We start from the raw sequence: 16,826 nt of genomic DNA on the forward strand, positions 1-16,826 counted from the left end.
AATGCCTGTATTTGCTCTTTTTGACCTATCTTCTCCGGCTGATAACTAAAGAACGGAAAATGGTATCAATAAACTTTTTTTTGCTGATGATACAATAGAGTCTCCTTGTTCTTTTTGCGTGTTCGGTGTTTACATAGTAATATCACACAATATTCTGTGGGCCTCGAGAAATCACTGAAAACGCTCTGAAACTCTGGCACTGGGAGCGTCCGTTCTCCAAAAGTGGCTGGCACTCAATGAGTTATGCACAGTGATTTGATTTCAGCCTATATAATTTCTAAAAGTAGATATTAATGATCAAACATTTCCATTCATGTAGCCTACAGTATTTATGTTTTTGTTTCAACTACAAACATAAATAAACGTCAACTTGAAACTATGTTTCAACTACCACACACAGCATAATATTTTAGCCTGTTTATTAATTTTTTTTTTTATTATTATTTTTTTTAATAAAACAAAATCGATCTCTGGACATATGAATCGATAATCGAGGATTAAAATAAAAATCGATAAAAAATCGGAGAATCGATTTTTTGAACCCAGCCCTATTGGCTAGTAGCCTGCAGCCTCCCTGAACCAAATTTCATGCAGTTTCGGTATACCGTTTTTCAGCATTTGTAAAGCCCAGTACTGTTCAACTGTAAAACAGCTATGCAGACAAGGTCATTGATGAAATCTGAACATCTTCACAAAGTTCTGTGATGATTTGGATAATCAGTCATCAAGTTATGACAATTTAGCTGACAGGCCACGCCCTCAAATGTAAAAATGTATATCTTCAAAACGACCGTAGATTTCAACAACCTTTTAATTTTTTTGTGTGAGATCGGTCTGTCGATGATGCTATGCTGATTCCTGTGTATTAATTAGGGCTGCCCCCTCCAGGTCGATTGGTCGATTGTTTGGTCGACGTGCTCTTGGTCGACGAGATTCACGTTGGTCGAGCAATCGCTGGTGTTAATAATTTCATAGGAGAAATTCAATCTACCGTAATCAAAATAAAAGACTTATAAGACGTTACTGGAATAAATTGCAAAAGCTGTCTAACTGTCCTTTCTGCCAACTAATTAACCATGCCACGTGTGCTAACGTTACATAACCATAACCATCGCACACACAGCTCAAAAGCTGTTTCCCATTAACTGGTTATGGCCAGGTGTTGCATGGCAGGCTGATCAGTCTGTCCATTCCGGTAATGTTACAACGGTGCAAATAGCTTTTATTTATAATTATCAGCTATCGGGTATAGTGCACTCAGTAGTCAGTACACTGCACAAAATAAGAAAAAAAATACACTGCAAAAAATGAAAACAAAAAAGTAATTTTTTTTTTTTTTTTAGGCCCCGTTTCGACCAATCGATTGGTCGGAGCTGGGGTCGACTTTTGGTCGACCAGGATAATCTTTGGTCGAGGGCAGCCCTAGTATTAATTAATGAATGTTTTTTTGTGTGTTGATCAGTCAAACGGTGTAGATGTTACAGTAAAAACATCTACAAACATTCTCAAACTTTCCAGGTGGACCTTGAGGGTCTTTGAGGCAAATTTTGTAGAGCAAGGTCAGCTGAACATGTGTAAAAAGGTTTCTGGAAAATCTGATTTACGGTGTGGAAGTTATGGGCTTTCAAAGTCTGAAATTTTAACCTTTTTCTATCGAGCCCCCATCAGGCCGATTGGGGAAATATTTCTGGAGCTAATAACGATTACCAATATCTGTCGTTGGGCCAAATTTGATGTCTCTGCGATGTACCAACTCACGGGAACTTGCGCCAACGCAGGATTTTTGGAAATGTCACTGAGTCAAGTGGGCTCATGGTCTTCTGCAGTTTGTAGTACTAACTATCCTCTCTGGTTGCTGTTGTCACTACAGACAGGCTACCTTTTGTTCATTGCCGCCATGCTGGTGGCCAGGACCTACTGTGATGTATGGATGATCCAGAACGGCACCATGATTGAAAGGTCAGACTCTGACTTCACACACACTTCTAATGTCGAAGCCACATCCAGTCACAAAAGTATCCATTCTGATGGTGTGTTCACACCGAAAGCAAATTCAGAAATTCGCACAGCGAGATTACTTACAAAGTGAATACAAAGACACGAGCAGACGCGATTTTGCTTTGAATGTGGGCATGTTGGCCACAAGCGGTTGGCTTCCCCACACAGGCAGCAGGTAGTAGCCCCGCCTACTGTTGCTGGAGCTAGGGAACGCAACAGCTAACGCAGCCACAACACAGCAGCTAACACAACACAACAGCCCAGAACCCCAATAGCTGTTGTGTTGTGTCAGTTAGCACAACTGTTTGCTGTTCCCGGCATGTTTGTCTGGCCATTTAGATTCAATTTCACTTGTGCGAGTAAAAGCATGACGAGTCAAACTCAAGCGAGTAAAGCGAGGCGAAGATTTGCTCAGTCTTTGGTGTGAACACACAGTTAAAGTAAATAACCTCAATTTAAGGCCCGAGAAAGCATCAGAATGTCCTAAATCAGTTGAACTTGTTAGAGGTGACACTGTTTTTGTTGTTGTTGTTGTTTGTTTTTATGATGCAATGACAGGTTTATTTTGTGCTGCATATCCACTCTTAGATAAGAACAGGGTTAGTAGCACAATAGGTATCCTAGTGTATTTGTTCTACTAAACACAGTTGGACTTCATGGCAATTTCCTGTTATCTTTTTTCTTATTCTGCCCATTTATAGCTTCACAACTTTAGTTCAATTCCAGGCTTTAAAAAGTTTTCTGAAACCTGGAGATACCATGAGTGAACTGGGTTACAGTATCGAGACTTTTCAAATGTTTAGGCCTATAAAGCCACATTCTGTATTTGTTGATCCTTTTATTTGATGTAAAGTATTATGCACATGAGTGGGGTGGTCATACATCCTGCTCTCATTGCCTTTGCAGATACTGATGACTTTGTTTTCATTCTCCACAGCGGTATTATAAGCAGAGATATCACTCTATTCAAGACACACTTTTATTCCTACATTGCTGTCATACCCGGGGTAACCGGCCTTCACATGGTTAACATAGATGTGAAAAAGCAACCCCTTAAACCATTAACATTGTTGGTTTTTAACATCTACGGTATCTTACTTTTTAATAATATTTTGGGTGTCGCTCAATAGAGATGCTGCGATCGAGATTTTTCAATTCCGATCCGATTCCGATATTTTAGCCTAAAAACCGATCCGATTCCGATCAAATTTTGATACCCGATTCGATACCGATTTCGATCTGATACCGATACAGCACATATTTAAGCCTCTCTATGCTGTCTGATAGCTAGCAGGCAACAAACATTTGGAGGAGAAAGATAGCTGGTGTTAGCTAGCTAATTAGCCATGTTAGCTGCCTCAGTGGGTAACGTTGGCCTATAGAGAGTATTTATCTGACGTTTATGTTAGCTACTCCTCAAACCTGCGGGTGGAAATGGTGTATGCGATGCGATGTATGTTGAAGCAAGACAACGTTTTGGCCCTGGCCATCCTAGGCTCAACGCGGCCTCTGTGTGCTGCTGCTGCTGCATGCTGGATAGAAATCCTGGAGCGGAGTCATGGAATGGAGTGCTTATATCGGGGCCTTGGATCGGTCATTTTCGCTGGAATCCGATCCGATCCATGTTTTTTGGCTGATATCGCGCCGATATCCGATCACATGATCGGATCGCAGCATCTCTACGCTCAACCCTTAACATTGTCTTGGGTCTAACATTTTTTCCAAGCCATAACACTGACCTATGATTAAATAATAAGGCCACGGAATGATGGGCAAACATTTTAACAGGGAATTCCACTCTATTTATCATTTGAAATGCTATTATTGTGTCCAGTCTGTATTAGTCCTATCATGTCCTGTCTCTAATTCCATAACACTGTTAGAGCAGTGAAAAAATAAAGGCTACCAACTAACAACATTTCAACAATATGAAGCTACTGGCTCCCTTAACTCATTCATGGCCAGTTTAGGACTGCCAATATTTAGCACAGGCCAAAGATTTTCATAATTGTTGGTCATCTTTCAAGACCCACAGTAAATTATCTATTAGCACCAAAGTGATTTGCAATACCTCAAAATGAAGATGTACGTCTCTGGGTTCCGCCAGGAAAAAAAAGTGAGCTTTTAGCATGTTCTGTACTCTACTTATAGCCATTTATATACACCCTGTTTTCACCAAAAAGGTCTCTCTGAGAAGACAAACAGGAGAAAAGGCCATTTTTGTAAAATACACAATCTCAGGCAGAACTCGCTCTCAATTCTTTTATTTTGAACTGTATTGACATCAGACATGTAAATATTATTCGTTATGACACAAATGACAAAAAAAAAAATATATATATATATACAGTATATATACATGAAGTGCTTTTTTTACATTCAACAATACAGTTTACTCAGTGTGAGTGAGTGTGCAGACAGACACACAGACAGACAGACAGACACACAGACACACAGACACACACACACACACACACACACACACACACACACACACACACACACACAGAGAGAGAGAGTTCTGTCCACAGCTGCTGCTGGATCGCACCTCTTCCCAGGGAACACTACTGATCGCCCCGCAAATTAGCATAGGAGGGACACCAAACTGGTCTGAGATCAGCGTCTAGCCTCCTCTGCCTCTGCATCGTTTTCCTCCTCTCGTTCGGGCTGGGACGAATGCTGCGACACAGGAACGGGGTCGGCTTGGCTTTGGGACCAGGCGCTGGAACCGGATCGATCATGTTGGTTTGACTTCCGCGAACAACTCAATCCAGGTTCGCCCTGCAGCAGAGGCGACCAGCGCAGCGCGCCGAGGGGTGTTTCAATGGCGTTTCTCCTCTATGCAACAGGCAGCATTTCTCCGTTTTCTCCTCTTCCATTTCAAAACAACAGCTGCGGTATGTGTTTGATAACGTGTTGTCGGCTTGGCTTTGAGGCTAGGGACCTGATAACATGTCACAGGCTGGGGAAGTCTTTGAACTACGCGCTGTACTAATAAAAACAAAAACACGTCAAACACGTCATTGGCCCTCTGGGCTATTCCTGATAACACGTCAAAGACGTCTTTGGCCATGAATGAGTTAATGTCTGCTCAGCAGAACAAAGACCGATATGTAACGGTACGAGCATGTTACCTGTATCAGCTTGATAGTTCAGTTTTTTTACAACCTGGACCTTATTTCCAGCTGGATTTATGTTTTGCAACTCGCCCTCAAAAGAAATTTCGGAAAACAAAGCATTTAGAGGACAAATTCGATGGCCGCCCGTATTTATTTGAACTAACGTTATATGGATTACAAACTGAGGAGGGGTGCAACGGGAGCTTCTATCTCTACCAATGTGACGGACAGCAGACAGGGACAGGGTGAACATGCTGCAGCAAAGTAAACACGGTGCTCATTTTCTCATTGTCTCTATGATATAATAAGGATATGAGCAGGTGCATGGCAGAACATAAGCTATTTACAGGACTAAATGCATGCTTAGCAGGGGCCCCTACGGCCTCTGTTCTAGGCCGTTGCACTATACCTACTGTATATAGTTATACCTCTACCTCTATAATGCTTTGTTTTAGGGCTGCACGAAATGAGGAAAATCTGATGTGTGATAACACTATTCAATATGACGATATGGGTATATAGGTAAATAAACAAATATTAAAGGGTAGGCTACATATTAGCTACAGTAGCATGTCTTTCTGCTTTAAAAGATACACAGCTAACATACTGTAGACCCCAAACATTGAATAGCCTATGTCCATTAAATAAAGAAATTTAACAATTATTTCTATTCAAACAGGCTTTTATTGAACATATTGCACTTGAATACATGGAAAGAGGCGAGTTGAATTCACAGTTGAAGACTTGTTCATCATTACTCTCATTGGGTTGAAAACAGGAAAGAATGTGAAGTTTCGTCTTTGTCTTAACATTTTCACAACACAAATTACTTCTGCTACTCCGCCTCCCCTCCGCTCTGAACTGGGGTTAGGGTGCGCTTGTTTAACAACGCCTGCACCTCCCCCGAGCGTCACGTTGAGTGGAGTTGGTCTTTTTATGCCTCCGCCGGCGATAGCCAGGCCGGAGGCATTATGGATCCGGGTTGTACGTCCGTCCGTACGTCCGTCCGTCCGTACGTCCGTCCGTACGTCCGTCCGTCCGTACGATGTTTGTTAACGCGATATCTGAGGAACGCCTGGACGGAATTTCATCAAATTTGCCTCAAACATCGACTTAGACTCAAGGATGATCTGATTAGATTTTGGTGGTCAAAGGTCAAAGGTCAAGGTCACTGTGACCTCTCGAACGCCATTTTCAAGCTTGTTAACGCGATATCTGAGGAACGCCTGGACGGAATTTCATCAAATTTGCCTCAAACATCGACTTAGACTCGAGGATGATCTGATTAGATTTTGGTGGTCAAAGGTCAAAGGTCAAGGTCACTGTGACCTCTCGTACGCCATTTTCAAGCTTGTTAACGCGATATCTGAGGAACGCCTGGACGGAATTTCATCAAATTTGCCTCAAACATCGACTTAGACTCGAGGATGATCTGATTAGATTTTGGTGGTCAAAGGTCAAGGTCACTGTGACCTCTCGTACGCCATTTTCAAGCTTGTTAACGCGATATCTCAGGAATGCCTTGACGGGATTTAATCAAATTTGTCTCAAACATCGACTTGGACTCAAGGATGAACTGATTAGATTTTGGTGGTCAAAGGTCAAAGGTCAAGGTTACTGTGACCTCTCGAACGCCATTTTCAAGCTTGTTAACACGATATCTCAGGAATGCCATAACGGAATTTAATCAAACTTGTCTCAAACATCGACTTGGACTCAAGGATGAACTGATTACATTTTGGTGGTCAAAAGTCAAAGGTCAAGGTCACTGTGACCTCTCGAACGCCATTTTCAAGCTTGTTAACGCGATATCTGAGGAACGCCTGGACGGAATTTCATCAAATCTGTCTCAAACATCGACTTAGACTCAAGGATGATCTGATTAGATTTTGGTGGTCAAAGGTCAAGGTCACTGTGACCTCTCGAACGCCATTTTCAAGCTTGTTAACGTGATATCTGAGGAACGCCTGGACGGAATTTCATCAAATTTGCCTCAAACATCGACTTAGACTCAAGGATGATCTGATTAGATTTTGGTGGTCAAAGGTCAAGGTCACTGTGACCTCTCGTACGCCATTTTTCCAGCTTGTTAACGCGATATCTCAGGAATGCCTTCACGGAATTTAATCAAACTTGTCTCAAACATCGACTTGGACTCAAGAATGAACTGATTACATTTTGGTGTTCAAAGTTCAAGGTCACTGTGACCTCTCACACACCCAATTTCCAAGCTCTGTAACGCAACATCACAGGAGCGCCTTGACGGAATCTCTTCCAATTTGCCTCAAATGGCGATTTGGACTCCAGAATGAACTACGTTCTAGTTTTATTATTAAATCTGCAAATTTATAATACAAACAGGTAATTAATTACGATGGTCTGATGTAGAAGGCTCAGAGGTCCGCCTCCCCTCAGCTCTACTGCTTCTCTAACGTACTAGGGTGTGCTTGTTTAACACAGCCCAAGACATGAAAGAGCATTTGCTCCTGTAACGTAACTTTTTTTTTTGTCATCGCGATGACACGTGACTTTTGCGATGTGTTCATTGCGCATGTTCATATTGCGATGACGATGAAAATACAATTAATCATGCAGCCCTACTTTGTTTTCAGACATTTCTGTCCAGGGTGAGTTGTAAAACAACAGTTGGAAATATGGTCCAGGTTGTAAAAAGCTAGAACTCTCCTTGAAGTACACCATCAAATTGAAGCCAAGCTGATCCTATTGGTCCACTCACTAAAACTGAGAAAGCACATTAATAGTACTGCTACAGTATAGTGTAATGGCAGCAATAGCAAGTTACCAGTTAAATGCAAGTAGAAATTAGTTTTCAATTGTCTCTTAAGGTCCTTACACATCGGGAGTGTTTTTTTCGTGCGATTAATTTGCACGTCAATAATATTTTCCAAACCTATATCAGTCAATGCAACCGTGCATACCAACGGCGAAGTTTCGCTGAGCGTTATTGCGGCGTTTATTTTTTCGAACCACAGTCGATTTTTCTGAAATTCGCTTCCGACATGTACACATACAAATAGTGTAGTAGCCGTACTGTACCGCACTGTAGATGCTACCATTATGTATGACTAATGTTCAATAGTATGTTTAATTAGGTATACGCTATTTGCACCTAACAGAATGTTATTATGTTTAATTATGTTTAAAGTATGTTCATGCCATTTGCACTATGGGCAGTGAATACTGTGGCGTGGCGTGTCTTACTGCTTTATTGCTTGTTGCCTCTTGTTTTTATTTATATATCTTTTATTTTTTGCACTATGTTGTAACGGAGCCTACAGCACAAGAATTTCACACGTGATACTTGTACTACGGAGTGACAATAAAAATCTTGAATCTTGAATCTTGAACATCTGTGGCTGTGATTGACAGGTGGGTCAAAACTCGCATAGCAATTTCGTGCCGTATATTCGCATCGCTCTTGATGTGTAAGGACCTTTAGGCCCCCGATCAGACAGAGCGCGTTTTAGCAGCCTCGGGCGGCTTTTTGTAATTGTTTTCAATGAGATTGCGTTGCTGAGTGCCTCATGGTTTTCCGCTCTACAGTATTCACCCTGAATAACCTGAAAAAACCTAAACTCAGAGCAGAAAAGTGTCTGATGTCATTGGCGTTCATCTGTCATCTGCATATCCTCTTGACTTCCATCAAACTGCAGTGGGAGCCAAATATAAAAGTTGATATTCTGTTAAAAATTAAGCACTGCTGGACACATTATACAAACCGGATTTACCACAAGAGTTCCAGTTTAAAGTTGAGTTCCAGTGTAAAGAACAGCTGGGGCGTTCTGAAAGAGCTTCACCGTTGGTAATTAATACAGGATGAAATAATCTGGAATACAATAACTTTCTTAAAGACAGAAATGTCTTTACTTTAGAGCAGTTTCTCAAACAGTAGAAACCAGACTGAGCAATTCTACAGATGCGATTCTCGTAATTCAGGCAATAATTGAAAATGACTAGAAATTTCTGGCAACTGAAATTTTCAATAATTTCAAGTTGAGTTTAAGACCATTTTTGACAGATTTATGATTTCTGAGAATTCAGAATAACATATAAATGCATAAATTGAGTGGCATTCCTATAGTCAGCCATGTCAGGTCTCCACTGGTCCCATTACATTTATGTTATATGTATACTTCCATGTCTAGGATAGGTTTCCATTGTTTTATAGCTGGTTACCCATGCTGTATTGGCTCTGCAAGAAAGGTGGATTAAGTTTATCTTGCAACTAGGGCTGGGCAATATATATTCTATCAATATCATGATATGAGACTACATATCTTAGATTTTGGATATGGTAATATTGTGATATGGCATAAGTGTTGTCCTTTCTTGATTTTAAAGGCTGCATTACAGTAAAGTGATGTCGTTTTCTGAACTTACCAGACTGTTCTAGCTGTTATATTATTTGCCTTTACCCACTTAGTCATTATATCCACATTGCTGATGATTATATTTTAAAAAATCTAATTGCGTAAATCTTTGTGAAAGCTCCAATAGTCATCCCTACAATATTGTCGCAATATCGTGGTATTTGATGAAAAATATTGTGATATTTGATTTTGTTCATGTCACCCAGGCCCAGCCCTACTTGCAACAGCATTTTGTCCCACTTCTCGTTCTGACAATGTGTGCTCATCCTTGTGCATGTTGTGGTTTGCAGTGCAATTATCGGTCGCTCAACTAAAGATTTCAAGATCTGCTTGTTCAGCTTTGTCAAATTCATGCCACTTGTAAGTTTGTTTTTTGTTGTTGACTCTTATTGATGTCACACTCTGTAGTCAAGTGTGTCAACTTAATTGTTGTAGTGATATTTATGTAAGATTTCTGTACTCCAATGTTAATAGCGCCTCAATTAAATTTGATGAACATTTGCAGAGGAGACCTGATATTAATCTAACCTTATATGATTTTTATTAACAATAACATTTCTGTCTTGCACAAAATATAATTCCTAATTTCTTGGTGATCTTGGATTAATTAATTCCATTGAATAGTTCCAAGCTGTACTTTTTGCATGATAATTCTATGCTAACATGATCAGACAGTATCAAGCACATTTACTGTTCTGTGCCTCAATGTTAATTGGTGAATCTGCTTTCTAATATTACAATCATCTTAATATCCTGCTTTACATGGTTCTGTAAAATGCTGGACATTTCCTATCCCTGTTCTTAGAATTTTTTTTTTAACCAATTGGCATGAATAATCCCTTTAGTACATACAGTGGTATAGCCCTGCTGAAGTAGAGCTGTTGATGAGATATGTACATGTGTTATGTCTATGTGTGTGAATGCCCCATTCCAGATAGCCTTGGTGAACAACTTTCTGAAGCTGGGCCTGAATGAGCTGAAGCTGAGGTTCCGCGAGAGGCTCACCAAGAGCCTCTATGACCAGTATCTCCAGTAAGTACCAAGAGTCTCTACAACCAGTATCTCCAGTAAGTACCAAGAGCCTCTATGACCAGTATCTCCAGTAAGTACTCCTCTATGACCAGTATCTCCAGTAAGTACTCCTCTATGACCAGTATCTCCAATAAGTACTCCTCTATGACCAGTATCTCCAGTAAGTACTCCTCTATGACCAGTATCTGCAGTAAGTACTCCTCTATGACCAGTATCTCCAGTAAGTACCAAGAGTCTCTGACCAGTATCTCCAGTAAGTACCAAGAGCCTCTATGACCAGTATCAACAGTAAGTACCAAGAGTCTCTACGACCAGTATCTCCAGTAAGTACCAAGAGTCTCTACGACCAGTATCTCCAGTAAGTACTCCTCTATGACCAGTATCTCCAGTAAGTACTCCTCTATGACCAGTATCTCCAGTAAGTACCACTAGCCTCCATGACCAGTATCTCCACTAACTACCACTAGCCTCCATGACCAGTATCTCCATATATATATATATATATATATATATATATCCGTATATAGTATATACTAGTATAATAGGCCTATTCAGTGTGCGCACTGGGTGTAGTAGTAGTAATAATGATAATAATAATAATAATAATAATAATAATACATTTGTGTAATTTCATTTTCTAAATAAATCTTATTTTTTGTTTTTATAATGCATTTGCACTGAAAGGATTTGTTTAACTAATATTTGTGAACTTTCATTTTCATATATTTTTTTTAACAGTTATTGTTCATATTGTGCTTAATTTATTAATTAAAAGCGTTATTGATAATGAAGTAGCTGGAATCAGTAGGCCTATCTGCCGATCACCGATATAACCGATCACCGCGTCGATTGAAGCCTTCTTTTTATCATGTAGCATTATTATTATTATTATTATTATTATTTTTTTTTTATTACACTCTTAAAGACCATTTCAATATTAATCTGAATTGAAGGAGCAACCATTCAGACAGAGGACACAACCTATGTAACGGGGATGCTTTTAGGACCCTGGGGAGTCGTAGAAGCCGGACAGCATCTCCAGCTGTGTTGACTTAGTAATTATCCACAAGCGGACTCTTCTTGGACAGTTCTTATTTCTTATTTCGGGAATTTCAGAATGAGATGGTCCTCATGCACACTGCAACTTCAAGATCCATGGCACAAAGAGAGAGAGACAGAGACTGAGCAGGTGTGTGTGTCGGGAGCCGGGAGGGAGAGAGAGTGAAGTCAGGGAGACTTCTGTCTCTCCCTCCCTCCTTCACTCTGTCTCTCCCTCCCTCCCGGCTCCCTCATACACACACACCTGCTTCTCCGAGAGACAGAGAGGAGTTTAGTCATTTTCGGTGCACACAGTTAAATGTCTGGAATGCATCTGATCGGCCTGCTTTGATCGGCTATTTTGAGAACGCCGATCAAAGCCGATAGAGGCCAAATCGATTGCGGAGCATCTCTAAATAAAATGTCACATATATGTCACTCACAACAAGTATTAACACGTTCACTGCCAATGACGTGTTTTTACGTCAAACAGAATCCAACGGTTGACTGCCAATGACGTGTTTTTACGTCAAAAAAATGATTTTTTTTTTTTTGACCGTGGGATGTGCATCTAACCCTTTTACATCTCTTATATCAATATTGAAGCCACCGAACATGTACAACCCATTCCACCGACCCACTAAGTGGCGACAGTGCTCTCCCAGACTAGAGGAAGGCAAGCAAAAAGCAGTGTCAGGAAGCCATTCTCATGAAAATGGATTGGCGAAAACGCTTTCATTTTCGCGCTGATTGCTGGCGGTGCGGGATTGCAAATTTGCATAATAGATTACGGGTGGAACACACTTTGAAACACGCAGCATAAATAAGACCAGAATCGCAAAAGCTTCATCAAAGCTCTCAACACAAACCACAAGAAACGAGCGAGCCGATCCAGACTTGCACAGCGGCCGCCAGCAGACAGGCAGCAGCAGCAGAAGCAGTGAGCCTGGTGACGCGAGGTTACAGCAGCAGCAGCAGCAACGAGCTTGTGACATGCCCGCTGCAGCCAAGAAGAACACACACGGAGGGAGGAGTTTGAAGTAGAGGGGTGTTTCCTGCTGTTATGGAGGAAATTACTGTTCAAAACTATTGTTTAGATGTCTGACGTCTTACTGATGCCAAAAATGAATGGTTAAAGTGACTGTTCTATCGAATTTCACAAAAAGCCGTTTATCTCAGAATAATTTTTCTGACACTGAAACCATGCTGTATTCAACTGCTAATGCTTACATAACTACTAACTCTACAAACTAACTCTTTTAGACAGAGAAAGCACACATTCTATTAGTTCTTTTGAGATATTGTGTGTTCACAAAATCTTAGCAGAAAAGAATCCTCGGGTCTTGAAAGATGAGCCAGAATCCTCAAAAAAACCCTCTGGCAGAACCTACCTACAGTAAAAAAAAAAACGGCTGGCAGTGAATGTGTTAAAACATATTTATTTGGTGTATATTTTGCTGTTTGCTCTCAAGAGATACCTCTGTATAAATAAAGGCAAAATAAATAAAAATGACCACCAGTATCTCCAATAAGTACCAAGAGCCTCTATGACCAGTATCTCCACTAAGTACCAAGAGCCTCTATGACCAGTATCTCCATTAAGTACCACTAGCATCTATGACCACCAGTATATCCAGTAAGTACTCTATGACCAGTATCTCCAGTAAGTACTTCTCTATGACCAGTATATCCAGTAAGTACCACTAGCCTCTATGACCAGTATCTCCAGTAAGTACCACTAGCCTCTATGACCAGTATCTCCAGTAAGTATCACTAGCCTCTATGACCAGTATCTCCATTAAGTACCAAGAGCCTCTATATGACCAGTATTTCCATTAAGTACCAAGAGCCTCTATGACCAGTATCTCCATTAAGTACCAAGAGCCTCTATATGACCAGTACCTCCATTAAGTACCAAGAGCCTCTATATAACCAGTATCTCCATTAAGTACCACTAGCATCTATGACCAGTATATCCAGTAAGTACTCTATGACCAGTATCTCCAGTAAGTACTTCTCTATGACCAGTATCTCCAGTAACTACCACTAGCCTCTATGACCAGTATCTCCATTAAGTACCACTAGCCTCTATGACCAGTATATCCATTAAGTACCAAGAGCCTCTATATGACCAGTATCTCCAGTAAGTACTCCTCTATGACCAGTATCTCCAGTAAGTACTCCTCTAGACCAGTATCTCCAGTAAGTACTCCTCTATGACCAGTATCTCCAGTAAGTACTCCTCTATGACCAGTGTCTCCAGTAAGTAAGAGCACCATGACCCGACCTCCCAAAGCACTCAACCGGCTGCACTCACATAATCGAAATAACCACTTGAGCAACTTGGCAGTTAACTCCCAGAGCCCCAAGCAGTTTCTGCGAGTTTCCTGTCGCTCCTGTCACATTTTGACTCACTGTGGGCTAATTTCTCACTCAATATTTAAGTCCTGCACCGCTATGGAAACAACACAATCATGGCGAGAAGTAGGGAGATCTAAAAAATGTCTTTCACTGCAGTATAACAGTTACGTCATAAATCATAAAGAAAAAACTTCAGTTGAATTTCTTTGATCATTTGTTTTACAAAAATTGGAAAAAATATGGAATCCATATAGCCTAAACAACATTTTTTAGCGCATGCTATACAACAGGGCTATTCAACTGGCGGCCCCCAATCAAGTCCGACCGGCCCGCGAATGAGTTCCCCCCCCATTTTTTTTTTTTTTTTTTTTTAGATTTTTTTTTTTTTTACAATTAAACCTCATTTACTTATTACACTCACTTGTTTTTCAGATGTGATGTGAATCTAAAGTGAACTAAACAAGTCAGATCCACTATAAATGTTTTTCAGTAGATGCTGTGATGTAGCCACAAGAAAGGTGGAATATTAATGCTTTTCAGGGGATGCCGATGTGATGTAGCTTATCAAGAAAGATGCATTATAAATGGTGTTTCAGGAGATGTGTGATGTTGCTAGCTATAGGTTCTAAACAAGAAATATGGTTCAAATGTTTACAGTAGTTTTCCTTTCTTGCTGCACTACAATGTTACAATGCTGTGAGACAGAGCTAAACACAAAAGATGCAATATTAATAGTTTTTCATGAGATACTCAGTATTTAATATGAATACTAATACTAATAATAGAAAAGGAGAACATACTGAATAATGACATCACAACAGTATAATCCTAATGTTAATTTAAAATTAAATATTCTTCTAAATATGGATAAAAGTCCAAAAAACATAAAATTTTCTTCGACGCTGTCCTTGTGGGCAGCGTCGAGATTCCATTCCTTACAGCACCCCCTACTTAATAATAGTTCCAGCGCAGCTGCGAAAATGTGGTGGCGCATTGTGTCAAGTGTACATATAATGGCTCGGGGAACGGTCCGGCCCCCGGTCCCTTAGGTTTCTGACAATGCGGCCCCCTGAACAATTTAGTTGAATAGCCCTGCTATACAAGCTATACTGTACATACTGAACTATTTAGATTTTTATAATGTCTCTACTCTGGTCTCCACTCTGCTCTCTGTGCAGGTGGCCTGCTGCAATTCAGTCAGATTTACTGAATTCTGGTCACGTTACTGTTGTTTGCAGCTGAGTGATTCAACGCTTGGCAGTTGCATGCAGCACGCAGAATTTAATGTTTTTATGACTCCGCCAGCGATAACCAGGCCGGAGGCATTATGGTTTCGGGTTGTCTGTCCGTATGTACGTCCGTCCGTCCGTCCGATGTTCATTAACTCGATATCTGAGGAACGCCTTGACGGAATTTAATCAAATTTGCCTCAAACGTCGACTTGGACTCAAGATAAATTAGATTTTGGTGGTCAAAGTTCAAGGTCACTATGACCTCACGAATGCCATTTTCTAGCTCTTTAACGTGTTATTTCACCACATTTGGCTCAGATGTCCACTTGGACTCAAGGATGAACTGATTACATTTTGGTGGTCAAAGGTCAAGGTCACAGTGTGAGCTCACTAACGCCATTTTCAAGCTCGGTAACACCATACCTAACGTGACGCCATGACAGACTTTCTTCACATTTTGCTGTTGGCGCAGGCATATATCTGCTGTGCCGTCGTTCTAGTTTTTAAAGATGCCTCCAGTGTTGGTGAAAGTTAGCTTCATTTTTCAGATTGGCCTCTGCATTACGAAATTGTTCTGGATGTTTACACACCATTATCACACACATTAGCTTGAATGATTCTACCTTGTAGATGCCATTTAATCCAATTCCACATCTTTATACATTTTATTTGTGAATGAGAAGTAGTTCCTGGATGAGAAAAAGTTTTGCTTTTTCAAAGCAATGTGCACCTCACTGGTTGAGCAGGGCAAGAGCAGGCAGAACTATCATCTTCTTGTGTTCAACTTTACCTGAGTTGTAGCCCATACTCAATCCGCTCTTTGTTGTTTTCAGTCAAATTACAAGTAGAAAATAATTTTCAGTCTGTTTTGATGTTTCCTTTCTGTCATTGTGTGATTCCTCAGAGGTTACACCTACTACAAGATGGGTAACCTGGACAACCGGATAGCCAATGCAGATCAGCTGCTGACCCAGGACGTGGAGAGGTTCTGCAACAGTGTGGTGGACCTCTACTCCAATCTCAGCAAGGTACCACACTAGGGATGTAACAATATACCGTTTTAAGGTAAAACGCGATATCAAGCAATCATGGGTATCTTATTTTTATTATTATACGTATGTAAATATGCACAAACCCCTATTGTTGTTCAACAAAAGAAATAACAGACAATATTTCACCGGCCACCGTCAGCATGAGTGTGTGTGTGTGTGGCTGGCTGCATGCGTGTGTTGGGTTGTCGTGTGACAATAAAGACGGGTTTGTCCTTCCAGCTCTTCTTCTAAAATAAATGTTTTACAAGTCAGTACAAGCTATTATTACCAATGAACTGTTTCACCCCTAAGAATTCCTCAGACAATGTCCTGTAAAAGAAAAAGGAAAAAGTATAATGTACATACAGTTCTAAATGTGTCTGTATTCTCTGTTATTCAGCCTCTCTTGGACATCGGTCTATACATCTTCAAGCTGACAAGCGCCATCGGTGCCCAGGTGAGCAACTTACCTCCTGCACGACTTCATGACCTATGGGAAAGAATGATGATAAATCATTTCTTCACATTTGGCTCAAACGTCAAAGTCTGGACAAACATGGATGTCGACTGCTCACTTGTTGGGCATATATATATGTCGTTCTAGTATTCATTTCACATTAAAAC

At 40.6% G+C, this 16,826-nt stretch overlaps 1 protein-coding gene across 2 annotated transcripts in view; it reads left to right on the forward strand.

The window, feature by feature from the left end:
- The window catches only part of abcd3a (ATP-binding cassette, sub-family D (ALD), member 3a), an 87,322-nt gene that overhangs the window by 19,765 nt on the left and 50,731 nt on the right, over positions 1–16,826 (forward strand). For both annotated transcript variants that reach the window (XM_083655717.1, XM_083655718.1), the window contains exons 4-8: positions 1,871–1,959; positions 9,799–9,868; positions 10,443–10,540; positions 16,076–16,199; positions 16,603–16,659. In XM_083655717.1, coding sequence (XP_083511843.1) covers positions 1,871–1,959; positions 9,799–9,868; positions 10,443–10,540; positions 16,076–16,199; positions 16,603–16,659 — 438 coding nt within the window. The remainder of the gene's footprint in view (positions 1–1,870; positions 1,960–9,798; positions 9,869–10,442; positions 10,541–16,075; positions 16,200–16,602; positions 16,660–16,826) is intronic.

Source organism: Poromitra crassiceps (genome assembly GCF_964638095.1).
Source record: "Poromitra crassiceps genome assembly, chromosome: 2".
Taxonomy (NCBI): Eukaryota; Metazoa; Chordata; class Actinopteri; order Beryciformes; family Melamphaidae; genus Poromitra; species Poromitra crassiceps.